The sequence below is a fragment of the Brassica napus genome, chromosome C3, assembly GCF_020379485.1.
Source record: "Brassica napus cultivar Da-Ae chromosome C3, Da-Ae, whole genome shotgun sequence".
Lineage (NCBI taxonomy): Eukaryota > Viridiplantae > Streptophyta > Magnoliopsida > Brassicales > Brassicaceae > Brassica > Brassica napus.
The window spans coordinates 39,700,702-39,720,297 of record NC_063446.1 but is presented as its reverse complement, the minus strand read 5'-3'; the positions used below and the strand labels follow the sequence as shown (position 1 = coordinate 39,720,297).

At 33.2% G+C, this 19,596-nt stretch overlaps 1 protein-coding gene and 1 long non-coding RNA gene across 2 annotated transcripts; both read right to left on the bottom strand.

Annotated features, from left to right (window-relative positions):
- Nucleotides 1-3,266: 3,266 nt before the first annotated feature.
- LOC106348062 lies at nucleotides 3,267-5,865 on the bottom strand. Its single transcript, XR_001270866.3, has 2 exons — nucleotides 3,784-5,865; nucleotides 3,267-3,703 (listed from the first exon to the last, which is right to left on the bottom strand). It is a non-coding gene; the product is annotated as an uncharacterized LOC106348062 (long non-coding RNA).
- Nucleotides 5,866-9,571: 3,706 nt separating this feature from the next.
- Nucleotides 9,572-16,488, bottom strand: LOC106348031 (protein CHROMATIN REMODELING 24). The gene is made up of 22 exons (XM_048750699.1): nucleotides 16,232-16,488; nucleotides 15,998-16,120; nucleotides 14,920-15,872; nucleotides 14,702-14,832; nucleotides 14,535-14,589; nucleotides 14,067-14,195; nucleotides 13,771-13,878; nucleotides 13,627-13,682; nucleotides 13,460-13,550; nucleotides 12,943-13,074; nucleotides 12,778-12,855; nucleotides 11,848-12,057; nucleotides 11,690-11,761; nucleotides 11,531-11,611; nucleotides 11,307-11,425; nucleotides 11,112-11,223; nucleotides 10,950-11,018; nucleotides 10,723-10,817; nucleotides 10,510-10,641; nucleotides 10,337-10,411; nucleotides 10,114-10,249; nucleotides 9,572-10,024 (listed from the first exon to the last, which is right to left on the bottom strand). The coding sequence occupies exons 1-22, from the start codon at nucleotides 16,347-16,349 to the stop codon at nucleotides 9,857-9,859; spliced, it is 3,243 nt and encodes a 1,080-aa protein (XP_048606656.1). The 5' UTR covers nucleotides 16,350-16,488; the 3' UTR covers nucleotides 9,572-9,856.
- Between the last annotated feature and the right edge of the window lie 3,108 nt (nucleotides 16,489-19,596).

The window sequence follows — 19,596 nt, the reverse complement described above, 5'->3', positions numbered from 1 at the left end:
TTGAATGCAGTTTCTACTTTATAAACAATTATAAAATTCTAGGAATACAAAATCCAAACATAACTCTAAAGGCTACATATGGTGGAATCTGCTTGTGGAATAGTTGTGTGGTTGCTACATTCCAAAAATATGGCAAGTTCAGTTACAAAATATTCTAAAATATTTGGAATTTTTAACTTTCCTAAAATGTGTTTCAACGATTTTCTTGTAATTTTTTAAAAATTTGTTTAAAAAACATTAAAAACAATTTGATTTATTTTAAATTATATTTAAGAATATATATATATATATATATTTATGATTATAATTTATGTAGATTATAATTTATTTCTTTTGGTTAAGATATATTAAATCAAACTGTATAAAGTTAAAAATGATATATAAATAGTATAATTATCAAAAAAAACTAAACAAAATTCATATATTAAAGTGATTTGGGGTTTTTTTTTTTCTTTTTGTTTCCATTTAGATTTTTTTAAAGTAGATTTTGATTTAATTTATTTTTGTTTTATTTTTTTATCTTAATTCGTTTTTGTTTCTAATTGATATTTAAAAGTGAAAATTTAAATGTTGATTGATAAAGAAAGAGTTAGATTGGGGTTTTAGTAAATATTATACTAAAAAAACTAGGATATGCGGGGTTGTGGACAGAATTCTTGTTTCATCTCAATATTTGCTAGGATTATTCTAGTTGTGAATTTTGTGTTTGGGGTTGATCATTATTTTTCAAGTTCTTTATTTTTATAGGGTTAGAGTTGTGATAATGAACTATGTAGGTATTGTTCTCCACTTATGAATGACTAAATTGTGTTAGTAATGTGATTGATATAGTCTGTGGTGTTGGTTGCTGTGCAACTGAGACTTATTGTTTGTTTGTCTTTTTAATTTGTTTTTTGTATTATTGAGAGTACATAAATTATATTAAGGCTGTTGAGAGTACCTTTTTGTTTCTAGATATTTTTTCTCGAGTTTAGTTGTGTAAGTTGTGTTTATTAAGTAATATTTTTATTATCGTTATTATATTTGTTATATGTCTTTTTATTTTTACAATTGTTGCTTTTACCGGACCTTTAAAACAAATACATGACTTGTAGAAATAACTATAAAATGAGTGACAATTCTGAGTATTTGGGCCTTAATGAGTTTCAAACGAATTTACGTATTTCTCATAAGAAGACAATAGCATTGGTTTGTTTGACATGTAAGCTATTTTCATAAGACAAGAAGAGTGAGCACGTGGAGATGTTGTTGCCGCCCTTGTGTCTGTCGGGATTGTCTCTTGCATATTTTGGTGTGCATGTGTTTGTTTCTCTTTTATTTGATGGGTAATATGTAAACAAAAATCATTGTTAGTTGTATTTATCAGAGTTCGTAACTTACTTTGATTTTACGTTTAGGTGATTTCACTGATCTTGGTTGTCGTCTTCGTCTTCTTCATAAGCATCTGCAAAAGTAAGTTTGTAAATTGTTAAATAGCTGGTCGTATATTTTGTATTTGTTTAGCCGACTCAATGTATGTGTTGTTGAGTTTTAGTTGAGGTGATTGGTTTGATATATTTGTTTTGAAATTTATTTATAAGATTAGACAAAAAAAAAGAGAGGTGATCATTAATGATTCGTCTTTTTTGGGATTCTAGTTTTTGGTGTTTTGATTGTTTGGGTTGTTGTGGTTTCTTTTAAGCTGTAAAATAAGGTTTGTGTGAAATTAGTTTGATAAGTAAGGGAGATAAATAGACACAGATCTTGGGTAGGAAATATTTTTGATCATTGATGTTAGCACAATATAGACAGAAATATGAAGGGAATTGTGTGTTGATTGTTTCTTACGGATCAATGAGGAGACGGATAACGACTCGAGATGTTTCTTTGGTGAGGTCAGAGCTCTGGACAGAACGGATTTGTCCAACCACATCTGCGAGTTTAAATATCAGTTATGATATCGAAACATAATATAAACTCAGATGCAATATGATAATATACATGTGAGTTCTAGGTTTGTGTTCGCAATAACTTGGAGATTGTCGAACAGTCTAATCATGACTGGAGATTGATCTCAGGAGCATGGGTGATGACTTGATCAATAATGGTTGATGGGATGAAACAAATGAAGAATGAATTATCAGTTATATTGTACATACTTGAGCACCTAGCAACCTCAAAACGATCGACTTTCACAATGGATCCGACTTTCAAAGATGGCTTGTAATGATTAGCACGTCCGGCGAGAATGAACTCATGAATCACGGAATCTGCAAATAATATTATTCAACAAAGAATCACGAAATCAATTAAAAAATTTATGTTAAATAAGTGTGATAGATCGAAGATTAACTTACTTTTTTTCAAAGAAGAGAACCGTGATTCCGATAAACTCAATGTCTTTCTTGAAGTTCAAGGAATCCCAGAAGCGGAGGAGGCCAACGGTTATGCTCTGACTACTACGACCAAGACGGGAAGACTCGAAGGTCGAGTGACGGACGTCGGGGACGCCGGTCTGAGGAACTGGAGAGGCAGAGAGATAAATTTTCTAGAAGATGGTTAAAGCTAAGAGGAATCAATGAGTTTTGTGGAGATGCTTATTGGGTTCATCAAAGATGAGAACCATATATATATATATATATATGGTTTACATAGGGACTACAATTCATGAACATTTATGATCAAGTGATTTAAGATGGAGAGATGAAGAGTTCACCGGTGAAAAAATAGATTATGAACACACACGATGCAACTCTGTAACTCAGACTTGTCTGAGACAATGATGAAAAGAACCCTAACTCATGTTAAACTACGACAATTTACAATATGGAAAAACTATAATTGTTGCAAACTTGAGCTTTTTTCATATAACGTGATGAATCTCATTTAAAAATGAAACCCATAATACACTTGCAGGCCCGACCTTAAGAGTAAGCCGAAGAAGCAAAGGCTTCCGACATTCATAAATATATATTATTTTCGGCCATCAATGTATAAAATATATTTTAGTTTAGTGGTATAAATGTTGGTGTTTGAATCTCAATATTCCGTGAGCTCACAAAACGTTAACGTGGTGTACTGAGAAGTGAGCAAAGTGATTCGTTATAATGTAGATTATACTAAAAAAAACTAATTTAGGTTGGTTTTATAACAAAGGGAAGAAGAGTATATTTTCTGTTCTATTTTAGTAAATTTCCCTAATTTAATCACATTTTAATTAATAGCATTTCAAATAGAATTCTACAAATTTTGGTCGTAACACGTCTCCACTCACTGGCCACCATAAAGACTGCAACAACTCTCGTTCACTTACCCCAATGTAAAATGCCAACTAAGAACATAAAACCTATAGAAGCATAAACTAGTCGCCAATGAAAAAATTAGAAATTAGTCAATGAGATTCTTAAGAAAGTGAATGATCTGGGAAGTGGACACAAAATCTTTGATAAAAGAAAAAATTTAAATTTGCGAACTACGAGATAAAGAAATGAACTGCTGCAAAATGCAAATACGAGAGGAGCAAAGGAAGAACAAGAAATAAAGCTTTCTAACATGGCTATTCGTCCTAAACCGCTGTCCAACTAGGGATCGTCTTCGTAGCTGGGGGCTCCAGACAGATGCAACTTGCTTACTCTGCAATCAGGCGCCAGAATAATGGGATCACCTATTCTATCGATGCCCTTTTAGCTGGGCAGTTTGGGAGGAAGTAGCTAGGAGATGCAACCTGCAACCACAAAGGAACTGGGATCAGACAATGATTCAGATGCAATCACTTCAAGGTAGCAAATACACAAAAAGACTTACTCTTCTATGTTGGCAAGCGGAGATTTATTGGATTTGGCAGGAGAGAAATAAAAGATTGCACACACAACAATTCCGTTCTCCAGATGTTGTTATTTCTCTCATCATTCGTCAGATCACCGATCGTATTTCGAACCTTAGACAGAAATCTCCGGCGGAATCTTCGAGATACATGCAGCTTTGGTTCTCGACTCGTGTTTGAAAGTGGAAGCGTCTTAACTTGTTCATGGGCTTTGGGCCAGATTCTGATCTTCTTATTTAGGTATGGGTTAAAACTATGGGTGGGACTATAGTCATGTTATATAAACATGGGCTTGTAAAATACTTTTGTTTCTATTATAATATATGAAAGCCATTGGTCAAAATAAAAAAGAACAAAAAATAAAATGTAAACTTGGAAAATAAAAAAAAACTTGGACTGCTGCAAAATGCAAATACGAGATGAGCAAAGGAAGAACAAAAAATAAAATGTAAACTTGGAAAATAAAAAAATGAACTGCTGCATCTCCCACCCAGAGGTTAGGTCTGTGTCTTTAATAGATCCAGATTTAATATTTTTAGTTTCAAAAAAAAACTTGGAAAATAAAGAGGATAACAATATTTTAAAATACTCTTATAATTATATTCAGATAAACAATCTAACAATTTACAAAAGTCTTCAACAAAATTTTAAGAAAATATAAAAATCATCATAACTCTTTTTAAATTAAGAAACTAAATAAAATTAAAAAATCATCAAAACTCTTTTTAAATCACAAACTAATAATAGCCCCTTAGTTTAAGATATTAAATCCACCAATACTATTCATATACTTATAATTATACGTTTTTTACCAGAAAATTTGATATCAGATTCTTTGTAAACAAACTATCCTAAGAAAAATCTCAAGTATCAATTTTCAAAAATATAAATATCATCATCCAGTTTTATTGCGTTACCCGAAAATAATAAAATTGTTTAACCGATTTATTGGTCAATATATAACAGTGAAAAATTAAATTATCTTATACGAGAAGATCTATTAATCTTTTGAATAAAAAGATTCGCCTATAATTGTTTCCCGTTCTATTCTCCATAACCAATAGTTATTGATTCCAAAATTCTAAAAAGTAATCTATATAGCCTGCAACCAAATTATATAACTAATCCACTCTAATGCTTACTAGGTGTTTTGCCCGTATATATGAACATAATTATTTTGCAAGTATTTATTAATAATACATTAATACATTATCAAGTCAATTATAATGATAAAATCTGTATAAAATTTAATCAAAAACGATAGCTTTATGCCTTTACTATCAATTTTTAATCATATTTGACTATCTATTTCATTAATGAATCATATGAACAATTAAAAATCTAAAGTTATAAACATTTCTTACTCAACCTTAAATTTTTGTTCTATATAATGAGTTGAGTTTCACTAATCAAATATAATTGATATGAACCAACATTTATCGAGCATTTTTTATTTATAATCAAATTTTTGAGAAACAAATTCCACTAAATGTAGTTAATGATCATATTAGTTTTATACTAAAAACTGGTAATTGTTAGTAATTTATTAACAATTTTACTTTTAACATTTTATAAATATATACTTTTATTCTTATTTTTAATTAATTTTAAATAATAAAATGAGAAATAATATTTTTACATAATAATGTAGAATAATTTTGGATAATAACATAATAGATAATATTGTTAGATAATGATAATATGACAAATAAATCTTGTTGATCATTAAACACAACTAATATATGAATTATATATATGAATTATCTTTTATTTATTTTTTAAATATTTTTTTATTTTTGGATAATTTTTGCTACTTTAAATTAAATTCGTTTTTTTGTTGCTAATTTCTATTATATTAATTTATAATCAATAATAAATTATAAATCTAATAAATATTTTTAATTATTCATTAAGAGTAATAACAACTTTATCAATTCTAACTTTTAACGTGAGAGCACGAATGTGAAAAATCAATTCGCAAATAATAGTATAGATATCTCATTTAAATTTGGATACTTAAACAATATATCAATATTCATGGCATATTCTTTTTGTTAGTTAAAGAAATTAGAGATAAGAATTTATTATGAACACAATTTTGTAAATACAGTTACAAAAAAAAAATTATTACTTATTCTACACGTATTATGCTTCCTACAAATACAGATCTACCACTCTCTTTTTTTTTTGGTTAATATGTTAAGATATTATAACCAGTTTTCAAGTTTTACAGAGTTGTGGAGGACCATTTATTACAAGAAAGAAACAGAAGCTTTAGACAGGAGAGAGTGAAAAAGAGAAGAAGATTTGCAGCAGGGAAGGAGCCGGTGGAGGACGCGTAGGAGGCGTTGTAATGGAGAGCAAGCGGTCCCGGATCATCCTGTCAACCCGAGAAGTGGAGGCCTGGAAAGTTGATGAGGAGTCTCTGAAGATTCGGAAGTTCCTTTTTTCGCCAGAGAACATACGTGATGACTTGCAGCAACAGCTTTAGAACCGATTGAGCACCAGGTGTAGACGCCAATGGGCCTTGATCCAGCAGAGCAGTACACGAGAGGAGAGAAGGCGGAGGAGCCGCTAAGTATGAAGCACAGAAGTGAATTCAAATCGCCACTGCATATGGGCATTGAAAGAATAGGTGATCATGGGACTCAATTCCAGATGAGCGTAGGACACAACTCAGCGGAACAGTTAACCCCCATGAAGCTAGACGGTCTCGAGTTGGAGGACGTCCAAGGATGGCTTGCCACGCAATGAAGGAACACCTCGGGATTTCCTCCTTGAACCAAATTAGTTTGTGCCAAGGGACTGGGTGAGAAGCAACTCGAGTTCTGTTCCAAGTAGCTCTTGTTGAAAACTTGGGAACGTAGTGATCCGCATCATTTCTCCATACGTATTTATCAGGTCCTCTTGATGCTGAAGGAGAGTTGATAATACTATTTGCAGTGTTCACATAGTTGATAATACGGATCTACCACTTTTTCATTTGCATGTTTGGATTTTTCACAAGAATAACAATATTGTACCATAAAAAAATTGTACACTTATTTCTCCTTCGAAACACAAATTTATCACCTAAATTAGTTACTAATAAATTAGATTTTTTCTTCAATTTTATATATTAAAACAGAAGTCACAACCTTGATTCATATGCGTATTTTTAAAAAATGGATCTAATGGACATATTTCTAAAAAATCATGTTACATTTAATCTCTAATCTTATCATTTAAATTTTGGGTGTACCAGAAATTTTTATTGAGCTATCAATAATTGGTTTAAACAATAGATGATCCATTGGATTTAAATATAGTATAAATTAACTAGATATAATTTAATGTTGTAATACTATACTTCCATATTTAATTATTTAAATATTTGTCAATGTTAACTTTTAAAATTATAAAAAAAAATTTTAAACAACAAAAATCATATTATCTAACAATGATTAATCTTTACTACCTCAAACCAATGAAAACAAATTTTAAACTATATAGTTTATTTTAAAAATTAAACAAAAACTAAATGTTTAATTATTTACTCGATAATATAAATCTATGAAGCGAAAAGTTTAATTTTTTAAAAACTTTTTAAATTTGTGAAATGTTGCAATATTTTTGAATATGACAATAAAACAATATTTTATTAATATTTATATATATAGTTACGATTTTAATAATGAAATAATAATCCAAAAACATATATATAGAAGAAGATACAAATACATGTGAAAGTTTGAAACAATCTATTCAATGAAAAAATATACCGTAAACTTATTATGTTTAAAAAATTGATAGACACATATATATTATAATATATACCAATTTAGAATTGAAAACAAAATATTTATATAAAAATAAATGAAAAAAAAAAACCGCGCGGTTGTGCGGATCGAGATCTAGTAATTATTAAATTTAGAGTCATTCGAGTAGAAAACCATGAAACAAAAGTTATTTAACCAAAAAAAATAATTAGTTGTATGGATAAAACAACGAAAGCAAAGTTACCTTATTGTCCTTTTAGTGATGTGCGTTCACATTAAGTGTAAAACCGGTTATGTTTGTTAAACATAAATAATATAATCAAATTGATTAAAAGGATATGGTAATAGTCCAAAACCCAAAATAAAAAATTCTAAACCCAAAGTCCAAATAGAAATTCTAAATTCTAAATCCAAATAAAAACTATAAACTCTAAACCCTAAATCCAAATAAAAACTCTAACTTCTAAACCCTAAACCCAAATAGAAACTCTTAACCCTAAACTCAAATAATAACTCTAAATTCTAAACCTTAAACCTATATAGAAAATCTAAATTTTAAACTCTAAATCAAAATAAAAACTTTAAACTCTAAATCCAAATAAAAATTCTAAACCCAAAATCCAAATAAAAACTCTATATTCTAAACCATAAACCCTAAACCCAAATAGAAATTCGAAACTCTAAACTCTAATTTTTTTTATATGAGCACTATAATACTTTATATGGATAACTTCACTATTCATACATAAAAAGATTACACATAAAAGGATATGATAGAAGATAAATATAACTTGGGTTCAGTCCCTCTTAATCCCATGTCGGTTTATAAATAATAGGGTAAGGAAAAAAAAAAAACCAGACGTCAAAGAGTTCGTTACAGAGGGAGCGGTCAGAGAGAAAAAAAAAGAGATTTTTTGTGACCTTGCGTCAGTGGCTTTTTGAGTATCGGTGCTGAGATTTATCTTTTAATAGTCTTTTCCAATGTTCTAAAAAGTGGTAGGCGGTAACTAGGCGCTTTATGGAGGACTATCGACTAGGTAGATTATAGGGGCCTAGCAAATTATTGATTTATTTTATATATTTTATACATTTGTATGGTTTATTTTAGTTTTTACGTTAATTATAAAATTATTGTGATGCATTATCAAAATAAGATATACAAAACATACGAAATTAGACAAATTTGTAGATTTGTAATACTATTATTTCTTAATTTAACATATTTAGACAAATTTAGATCGGTTTAAACCGTTGTAACCCGATTTAGAATAATTTAAACCAATTTGAATCGTATAAATCGGATTTTAAGAAAATCGTTTCGGATAGTACCGAGTTGCCGCCTAGACCAATTTTTAGAACTTTGGTCTTTTCTTCTTTGTTCTCCAGTCTTATGGTTTTATTTTGGATTTTTTTCCCTAAGTTTTCGGAGATATTTTCGTTTTCTGCTGGCTTTTGTAATCAGAGATATGTTCGTTTTTCTCTGTTTTATTGTTGTAATGGTTATCGCAGATTGTTCGACGGGTTCAAGAATAAACTTTTCGGAAGGGAACTCTTCCTGAACAGCTTTAACCAAAGAAAAAGATATATCTTTATCTAGAGAACTTTTCTCGTGTAGGCAACGCAAGTGACTGCAGCCCGTTGTGATGCGGGAAATCACTTCGGTTGTTGACAAGCGCGAAACAAGATCAGCTTGATATCAATGTATTGTCATCATCCAACCAATATTCGGTCTGGATTTCATCATTGATTTCTCTTGTAATCGTAATTGTCAGATCATATTTTCGGTCGGATTAAATTGTTTTCTCAAGAGCTTGTTTTGGCTTTCTTGATACGATGTACCATATCAATTATTATATGTTATTTTCTTTGATAGACAATATTGAATAAAAGAAACCTTAGATGGAAAAAAAAAAGAGTTCGCTACAGGGGAAATTTTGGGTTAAACCAGAAACTGTACAGTTTTGTTTCTTTGCTATGACCATCCACCCAAATAATGTTTGAAACATAGACATAGCGTGCAATTACTCTTAAATTTAATTTCAGATTTATATAATGTAGTGTTGAAATATTCGTTTTACTGATAACGGTCTGCGCTCTCGTCTTGTTCAAGATGAAAAGAAAAAAATCTGGTTTAATACACCGGAGAAATATCAACAGCCGTTTATAGCTTGAGCAACAAGTCATTTGGTAATTGACTTGTTGTCAACTCATGAACTCAACCAATCAAAGATCTGGCGAGAAACAAAAAAATAGCAATAAAGCGTACGTTAGTCATCGCATTTTTCTCATCTTACTCCTACAGATTCAATCCTTTGTGCATCTTCTGGCTTATATCCTCCAAGTCAATAACTTGATGAGGCATATCGTTGCTTTTCACTGCCTTTATTTCTTCGAGCTCTCCAGTCAATTCAGCAATCTGTTTCTGTATTTTTGCTCCTCTGTCAGGTAAACTTGCGACCATACTCTGCGACACAAAAACAAAGACTTAGAGAAACCTGAAGCTTTACTAGATATAACATTGGTATAACAAGTGTTGGTTGATGGTGTCTTTACCTTGTTCTGGAATAGCATAGATAGCCTACTGATTCTTGCTTTAATCTCGCTTTCCGACCTTTCACTCTCATCGATTGGAGAAATGTTGATTCTCTTGTCCAAATTCACGTCCTTTGGTTTGAAAGCATACACAGCCCTAACAGAAACAAATTTTTCAAACTGATGAGAGATTATAGAAAAACACAACAGTTTAATTTGACAAAGGTTGTTGATGGTAATATACCCATTGATCATGTTGTCCTGTGAAGAGCTTGCTAATTTTGCTGATGGACCTCCCACGAATGATGTTGTTCTTCTCCTTTTTTGCATCAAATATTTACGAAATAATCATAATCAGGATGTGCAGATGAAGGAAGTCTAGTCTGTTTTATAAATAAAAGGAAAGAGAAGTTTCACCTTATTTCTTCTACTTCGTCCTGTTGTATAGGTTGAATAGGAGCAGTCTTGGAGAAGAGTAAGCTGTGATGACTCACTCCAGCTATACCCAGAGTTTCCAGGAACTTAACATGTGATTCCAGAGTTTCATCTCTACGGAAACAAACAAGCAAAAGTGAAAATCAACTCAGAACACTTTCTTTTCTCTTTTATCAGAATCAATGATTTCCTTACAGTTTGATCTGGTTGTAATGCTCTTCGTATAGTTGCTGTTGTGTAGGTGAAACATCAAATCCTCCCTTAGGAAGACTGAAAAGTTCTCGAAGGTCCTGAGATATACAAAAAAAAAAAATTTGGTAAAACGATTAGAAAGTAGGATAACAATTAGACCACCATTGACAACAGAGATTAGAAAGTAGGATAACAATTAGACCACCATTGACAACAGAATGCGACTAAACCTGTTGGCTGAAATAGCGGATTTGTTCTTTTTGCTCAGTCGCGGTTTTAAACAAGCCTCCCTTGTACACCTACAAAAGCAAATACCATTGGCATTACATCATACAAAATGATCATATCAAATCACTCAGCTAACCAAAAAAAAAACAGAAAATCTAACAGACCTGCTTTCGGTAAATCTTTTCTTCGACAGTTGCTGAGCTCATTAATCTATACACAATGACATCCTTGGTTTGCCCAATTCTGTATGCTCGATCAACGCTCTGGTTGTCAGTACTGTACAGAAATCAGAAAATTATGTCATGAACATATTTTCAATAGAGTAAGAATATCAAACAGTTTTCAAAAGAAGGAAGTACCTTGGATTCCAAGCCGGGTCAACCACAATCACGCGGTCCGCCTTTGTCAAAGTAAGGCCGAGACCACCTACTTGAGATGTGAGAAGAAATATAGGCGCCACATGACCACTTTGAAATTCCTGTAATAGATTAAGGTTTAAAAGAACTGTGATAGCATGAAGACAAGAGGGAATAACTAAGCTCATGATGAGAAGATAATGAAATGTAATGTTAGAAAAACTCACTTCAACAGTCTTCAATCTGTCAAGGCCTTTTGTTGTACCATCAATCCGCAAGAAACTATAACCGTTGGAAGTAAGAGAATCCTGAAAATGCCAAACGCAACCTGTAAAGAATCCATAAAATTTCAAGGATAATCGTCAAGGGTGAAGTTGGGAGCAAACCTGAATGAGATTTAGCATCTTGCGTGTCTGGGAGAAGATTAGAACACGGTGCCCTTCTGGAATCAAATTTTCCTGAGCAAAAACGAAGCACAAAATGTCAGTCGAACAGAAAAACATCAAAATGAATGTCACCAACTGAACCATATATGTGATCTAACCAGTAGTGACATGATAAATGTCAATTTGCAAGAGATACTGTCATTCTTGGTCTGAAAATCATCTGTATCCACATTGTCTGCAATATGCATAGCCAATCTCTCTGCCACGCCTGCTTCTTCCTGTGTTAATGTTGATTCCATTCCTTCGAGGACGTCCTCAGCAGCCCTCTTAGTCAAGAGAAGCGGATGATCACATATTTTCTTCAAAATCTGTTTATAACAAAACAGTCAATGTAAGCTCCCAGATATTGAACAGACAAGATTTGTAACAGAAATATATGTTTGAAGCATTTAAACAGAGAAGAAAGGAAACCATTTTCACCAAGTAACATATAGCCTAAGCAAAATGGATAGAGATCTGAAATTGAGACCACGTTTACATAGAGGTTAATTGTTAGTAGTTTTTGGCTTTTTGTTTTTCATCCAACCAAGATTTTTAAAGAATAACTTCCCTAAAATGTAGGGAAACTAGTTTTTTCAAGTAACTGTTTTTCACACAAAAACCAAAACCAAAGTTCTCCTGGTTTTTTCAAAAAAAACTTACGTTGATTTTCAAAATATAGCTATTATTTTTATTTTATAATATATATTTTTTTAAAAATCTTAACTACTAGTTGTATAATTTTCTAGAGATATAAATTAAATTTATTTTAAAATATAGCTATTATTTTAATATGTTTTTTTATTTTTAGTGTTAATAATAATATTTTGTATTTTATTGTTTTTAAAGAAATATTTTATTTTTAATATTAAAATCTAATGTCACCATACTTGTCTTTTGAAAAATTAAAATCTACAGAAAATTCAAAATTCAAAAACTAAATAAAAAAACAAGGCAAACAATCACCACCATAATATTACTGGATAAGACAAGACGTAGACGCTCATACTTGATTTAAGAAAAAAAACAAGAATAGAGCTTCAAGTTACCGTAAGAGCTGCTAGAGGCGAACCATCAAAAGCTGACAGAACAATTTCACTGTTTAAGAAAGCCTCATATATTTGCCTCTGCAACACAAAGAAGTAAGTATCAGTGAGTCTGTCTGATTGAAAATATTAGACCAACGACTACGTTAATGTGTTAAGGAGTTAAACCTGGCAAGCTGTTAACCGTAGCCATACAACAATTTCGTCCTTCTTTGAAAGTTTGGAGGTTGTGGCATCATCACCAAAGACTTCACTCTTAAGGCGACGCAAGAAGAAAGGTTGAATATGCTCCCTCAATTTCTATTAATCAAAAAGAGGTAAACAAGGTAATAGTAAGATCATAAGCGAATTGATAGATTATTTTCTTCTTTCGGAGGAACTTAGCTTGTGTACCTTCGGTAGCAATAGCACACACAGAATACCTTCGGTAGCAATAGCACACACAGAATGCAATCTCACAAAAGAGTTCAAGACTAAGACTGATACGTGAAAAGACTGATACTTCAATATTTGCTATCTACCATTAAAGACGTTTCATTTTCTGCCTAATAGGTGAAAAGTGATATAGAAAAGAGCTAGATTCACGAGGCATGCTAATATAAGAGGAAGAACTGAAGTTCAAAACCTAATAAAAACGTCTTCAGCTACTGTCTGAAAAAATAATAGCCACCAATGAAATCCTCACCTTTGCTACTGTTGAGCCTATTCGCTTGTCTCTATCAGAGGCATCTTTGTCATTTCCACGAAGAATGTAATGCTCATAATTTTCCTTAAACCTGTTGAAACTTATAAGGATTAAATACAAAGCTAGTATATGTAATCTGACATGTATGGATTAGTGAAGATAATTACCATTTCTTGTCACCAAGGAGCCCGGGGCAGCTGAAATTGAATAAAGCCCACAGTTCCTATTAAAAATAAGATGGAATCAGTCGACGCCATTAGCATTGGAATAATACATTCTTAGATGAAAAGACATTGACAAACGTGAAATACCTTTAAATTATTTTGGATTGGTGTACCACTTATAATTATACGGTGAGAACTTGGAATCTCAAGCAAACTTTTCGCCCTTTGCGTGCTGGGGTTTTTGATAAGATGTCCCTAGAAATATAGACAATATCAATACATCACTATGGTACCAGTTGAAAAAGGTCAAAACTTACACTAATGCTACCATCTCAACGATTAATACATCAAAGTGCATAAACATTATACCAAGCACCGGTTTCTAAGCAGGACACTACTAGCACGCAAACCTTGCAAATGACAAATGATTTAATATGCCTTACCTCGTCCAGAATCATGTAGTCCCATTTGATGTCATCATCGTCATCATCATCAGTATACAGTTGATAACCTTGCAAAGCCTTTGTATTGTTCCGCACGATATCATAAGTCGTTAGAAGAACACCTTTACCCTACAAAAGTTAGAGATATCTCAGCTTGAAACCCCATACTTCAAACAATCAAAAATTAACTATCTGTAGGAGAACAAGACCAAGAAACAACTGATAAAATATTTCTCAGCTTAATAATATGAACAGTGCTGCAACACAGATAAAGATGATTAACAACAGGATAGGATGTAACAGTTTAAGGCAATTGAGTTTTAACAATACAGCACATAAATTTCCATACAAGTTCCTTGTTGATCTTCTCGTCACCAAATCAAGTCAAAATGCAAAATGAAATATGATTGCATTGTTAAGGCACTTAGTGATATCTCCCAGGCTAACAATGGAAGAAAGAACAGGTACCTGTAGAATGTGGTTGAGATCATACTCTCGGGCTTTTACAGAAGTGCCGTAGTATCTATAAAGAGGAAAGAACAAAAATCAGAAACACAATATTTACTACAAATAAATAACATGATCTTAGTATCTATAAACTTCAGTATATAACAATGACAGAAAAATGATCTTACTCCCTAGTCATTTGTGAAAGTCCCACGGTAGCTAATTCTTTCATCCAGTGAGGCAGCAGGGTTTTTGGTGCCACTACCAGGGCACGTTTGATCAACTTCGAGTGGAACAAACCGACAAGGAAGCTACATATCTGTAATGCAAATCAACCCAAATCAGCAACGTTACATTATTACGGAAAAAAAGAAAGAAAGAAAGTGTCGGTTGCAAATATCCTTACCTGCATAGTTTTACCCAAACCCATATCATCTCCAAGTATTCCACCTTTCTCTTGGATGTGCAATGACCAGAGCCACTTCAACCCTTCCCTCTGATGTGGATATAAAATTGTTGCAATCTTCCCACGCAGTGTGTAAGAAGATTTGGGGCCAGTGAAAGTGATGGAGCCTTCATCCTCCGACACTTTCTCTTCATAAGCATGTGTTGCAGTGTTGTGACCCCGAGCTGGCTTTGTAGGCTTTTCAAGATGGATTTTCATTTCAGCCGCCTTTTTACCAGTCAACACAACACAATCATCATCGTCGTCTAAATCTCTTAGCCTAGCAGCATTCGACCTTCCCACTGATCTTAGCTTCTCACTGAGCTCTACATGTCTAGCCGTCTTCAGACTTCGGTCGACTTCTTCGAGTTTGCCCTTCCCACGGTCGAGATAGTATTCCTGTTTATACCCTTCAGACTTATCAACATAGTGCTGCTGACCAGAAAAAGGTTGCTGCTTTCCAACGTTTGAAACTCTTTCCCCCCTTTCGCCTGCAAAGGCATTACTAGCTTTCTCTTCCCGGATGGCAAAACCAACATGCCCTTGCCTGTCACCGAGACTATCAGCACCAGCTTTAGTTGTGGTAACGACATCTGACGAGGATGACTCGGATAGATCCGATATCAAGGAAAATGAGGGTTTAACACTCTCAAAGTCACTGCTTTGGATATCTTTTTTCTTCTTAATAGACATAGTCCCGAGCTTAGAGGTCAAATCATCCAAAATATCCATAATCTCGTTCTGTCCTCCACCACCTTGCCTTTGCTCAAGATGAGGTGAAGGTGAACCAAAGTCTGTGATCATCGAAAAGCTAGGCGCCACACCCACCTCTGTTTTAGCTTCCTTCGATTCCTCATCCCGAGATGTGAACTTGTTCCCAGTTTCAGCTCTCTCCAGTGGTGTATCTCCTTTACCTGATTCGAGCATCATATACAAGACAAAAGCATTCGATTTAGCTTATCTAGCGAAAATCAAAGAAAATATACAAACCCAGATTTGGAAGAACCCTAATTTCACGTTAAAGCTAATAAGAACAAGCCTGGGGAATCGAAATCAGCCAAATCAGGATCATCATCTTCATCCGATACATCTTCCTTCACCGAGGCCTTGCATAAACGACGCCGTCCCGCGAGCTTTATCTTCGTTCCTTCATCTTCTTCATCTGAAAATTAAAAAAAAAAAAAAAATTCTAAAATCAAAGACGGAAACGAATCCGAGACAACAGAAAAAAAAAAGAAAAAACAATCGAGGAGGAGGAGGAGGAGTTTCGTACGGGTGGAAGAAGAAGAGGGGGCGTGTTTAGGAGGCGCAGAGAGATCCTGGAGGAGACGATAGTGACGATCGTTCAAGCTCTGAGGCCTTCTTCTAGTGCTGGTCGTGTTTTCCGCCATCGCCACAGATGTGTTTGCGTCTCCCGATGATGAGATTTTGTACTAATAAAGGAGAGAGAATCCCGCCTTTCCTTGGAGCTTTTGAAATTTGAAAGATTTTCTGAGAGTTCCAATACACAAATTAATGCCGAGTGGCTGCGTATCTGCTGTTTTAACGGTAATAAAATATTGTTTTCCTTTTCTTTTTCAGATTATGCTTTTAATTTGATTTTTTTTTTAAATTTGTTCTATGTATTATCACATCATTGGTTGCTGGATTGTTTTAGGCGCGGGCTACCGTATTATCACTTATGTGTGTATATAGAGCATATTCGTTTAATCCTATTTAATGTCATATGATACATACCCTCGAACCCCGTATTTGATAAACAGATTGGTTTCGAAACAATGCGAGATGCGGGAAGGAAGGGGTTTGAGATGGCAATCGAAAGATGGTTTGGTACAAGGTGAACTCATTCTCTGTCGGGGTCGTGTTGTTAATAAGTATAATCTTGTTGGCTAGAGTTCAGCTATTGATAGATCTCAACTTTGGGCTGCATATTGTAAAAAACGATTTTTTTTTGGTTGAATTAATTTTATTCATTCAAAAAATAATGTCATAGTTTAGCAAAAAAAAAGTCATATGATACAGAACTTATAAAAAAGAACAAAGCAAAAGTTCGAGTACAGAAGATTAAATTCAACAGACGAAACGCAAAAAAGAAAAAGAAAAGAAAATACAATTGTTTTTGACTTCGTCTCTAACAAAGGGAGACTCTCGTGCACTGCAACGCTCCCACGGAACTTACGTATTTTTAGCGTTTGCGACTGTGAACCACTAATATGGCCATAAATGGACCGGCCCTTTCCAATTCCTTTTGAAAGGCCGAAACAAGCCCCGTTCTCAAAGCAATCACGCACCGAATATAGTTTCGATTTACATGAAAAGTCAATAAAATCTTTTGACATACAGTATAAGACAGTGTTTTCACGCCCGACCCGGACCCGCGGACGGACCGGTAAACCCAGTGACCCAGCATATATTCCGGTTTGGGTTTTAAAAAAATTTCCACTATTTAAACACCCGGTAAAATCCGCAAAAACCCGTTAAAACCCGGAACCCGGACACCGGTTTAACCAGTGGATAACTTTTATTTACTTTTTTAGTTTTTTTTTTAAATTGTGATACTAAAATCAGTTGGATATTCCAAATAAAAGGATTAGGTTCTCAGTTTTTCACTTATCAATTTCCTAGTATTGTTTTTCTTGCGGCTGTCTCACATACTCTGTATCCCCGACTAGGTTTATAGTTTTTATTTGTTCATCATGATATGTTTTGTATGAATCAAAGTTAGTAGTCTTATTCTAATTGTTTATGCAATACCATATGACATGAATCATGTTCTGCGTGACTTTTTTTTGCTGTGACTATTGTTTTGTTTAATCACAATGATGTGTCATGTTGTGTTTGTTTTGTACAACACTATATATTTCCTTTGTCCCATGATTTTTAAAAAACTTTGTGTATGATTTTTACAGGCAATGGAGACTGGCCCTGAGGAAAACTACGAAGAAATAGCTGCTGCAAACCGTTCGGTCCGAGAAAAAAAAGATATTGCATGGTCCTATGTGATTCAGTCAAACGATTCAAGAGGAAAACTGGTTTTAGAATATGGATTTTGTCAAAAAAAAAAACTAGGAGGTGGTATTAATAGGATGAAACATCATCTTGCTGGTATGAAAGGGGATACTGATGCATGTACGAAGGTTCCGACAGATGTGCGATTTAAGTTTATGCAAACACTGAAAGAAATTGAGAGCAAGAAGAGAAAAAATATCCAGTTAGATGATTCTAACTTAGTTTATTTTTATTATTGACAATCTATTACAATTATTACAATTTTGATGTTTTAGTTTTTTGGAATTAAATTTTGAGAGTATTATTCATATTAGATTTTCTAATATTTTTTTAATAGTTATATACAATATTAATTTTAATGAATTTATTGACTCATGGTTCGTCCGCGGTCGAACCGGTGACCCATGAAGTATTCTGGTTCAGTGTCCGGGTCGGGTTTCAAAACATTGGTATAAGGTTAAAAAAAGAAACAATTACACTTAGAGGCAGTTTTATGTTTTTATTAACACGATAGGTCAGTTTGTTCTACTAAAACACTTTTCTCTAACATCTTCCCTGATTTCTAACTAATTCAGTTACTCTCTAGTTAAATCATAACCAATATTACTTTTTTCTTTCTCATATCTTATTTTTTAATAACTAGATCTAAAAAAATAACCATGCATTCTGCCTTGTGCTTGTCTCCATCGTGCTCTACAACTCCAAGCATCATCCTCAGCTCATCTCCGCCCCATCTGTTGCTCAACGACGTTTATCATATGCCGCATTTCCATCGATCTCGTCGCGTTCTCCATCGATCTCGTCGCATTCTCCACTTGTTAACTCGCCTGAAACCCTCCCAATTCGAAGCTCTCCTCTTCCACGATTGAAACCATGAATTAGGATTGAAATGTAAAGCCATGAATTATGATTGAAATCTATCAGATATGGACAAAATACATAAAAAACTAGTGAAGAATGTAAAGAATCGTGAAAAATAGGTGCAAGAGGCGGAAATTAGGGTTTCTGGTCGACAGTGACCAAGAAAGAAGACGAGGGTATTTTCGTAAATTTCCATCATTAATCAAAAAAATCAAAATAAAAAGTTTGTGTGTACATTACTTTCAAACTGTACATGTGTACACCTAATTTTGTATTATACATCAAAGTGATTGTGTACACATATTTGCTTCTTGTAGATTTTCTATCTAAATAACTAAGCATCTCCGACTTCGTGAACTCACGATAATGCTAACACAATGTACATGTGATTTTTTCATTCTTCCCACGTACACGCAGGGTCGGGGCATCTTTGAAATTTGACTGAAACCAAAGTCATTGAAATGCATCTTTTTAGCAACCATACTCAAAATCATTGAAATTATTACATATTTTAGCAATGTACAAATGAATCGGTGTACATGTGATTTTTCGTATTATATTGTACACGTGGACAATAAAATATATTTGTACACGTTGACGATATTTGACACACTGAGTATCTTTCAAGTATCATTCTCATAACTAAATTAATATCAATGTCGTCTGTACATTACATTTAAGCTATACATGTGTACACCTAATTAAACCATTATTGAGCAACATTGAAACTCGCTCGTACATGTCCTGTGTACATTACATTTAAGTTAT

Coding starts and splice junctions, on each gene's coding strand:
- LOC106348031 (XM_048750699.1), bottom strand. CDS start 16,349: ATGGCGGAAAACACGACCAGCACTAGAAGAAGGCCTCAGAGCTTGAAC. Junction 11,426..11,530: donor ACAGATTGAAGACTGTTGAA/GTGAGTTTTTCT, acceptor AATCTATTACAG/GAATTTCAAAGTGGTCATGT. Junction 11,019..11,111: donor AAAAGATTTACCGAAAGCAG/GTCTGTTAGATT, acceptor TTGCTTTTGTAG/GTGTACAAGGGAGGCTTGTT.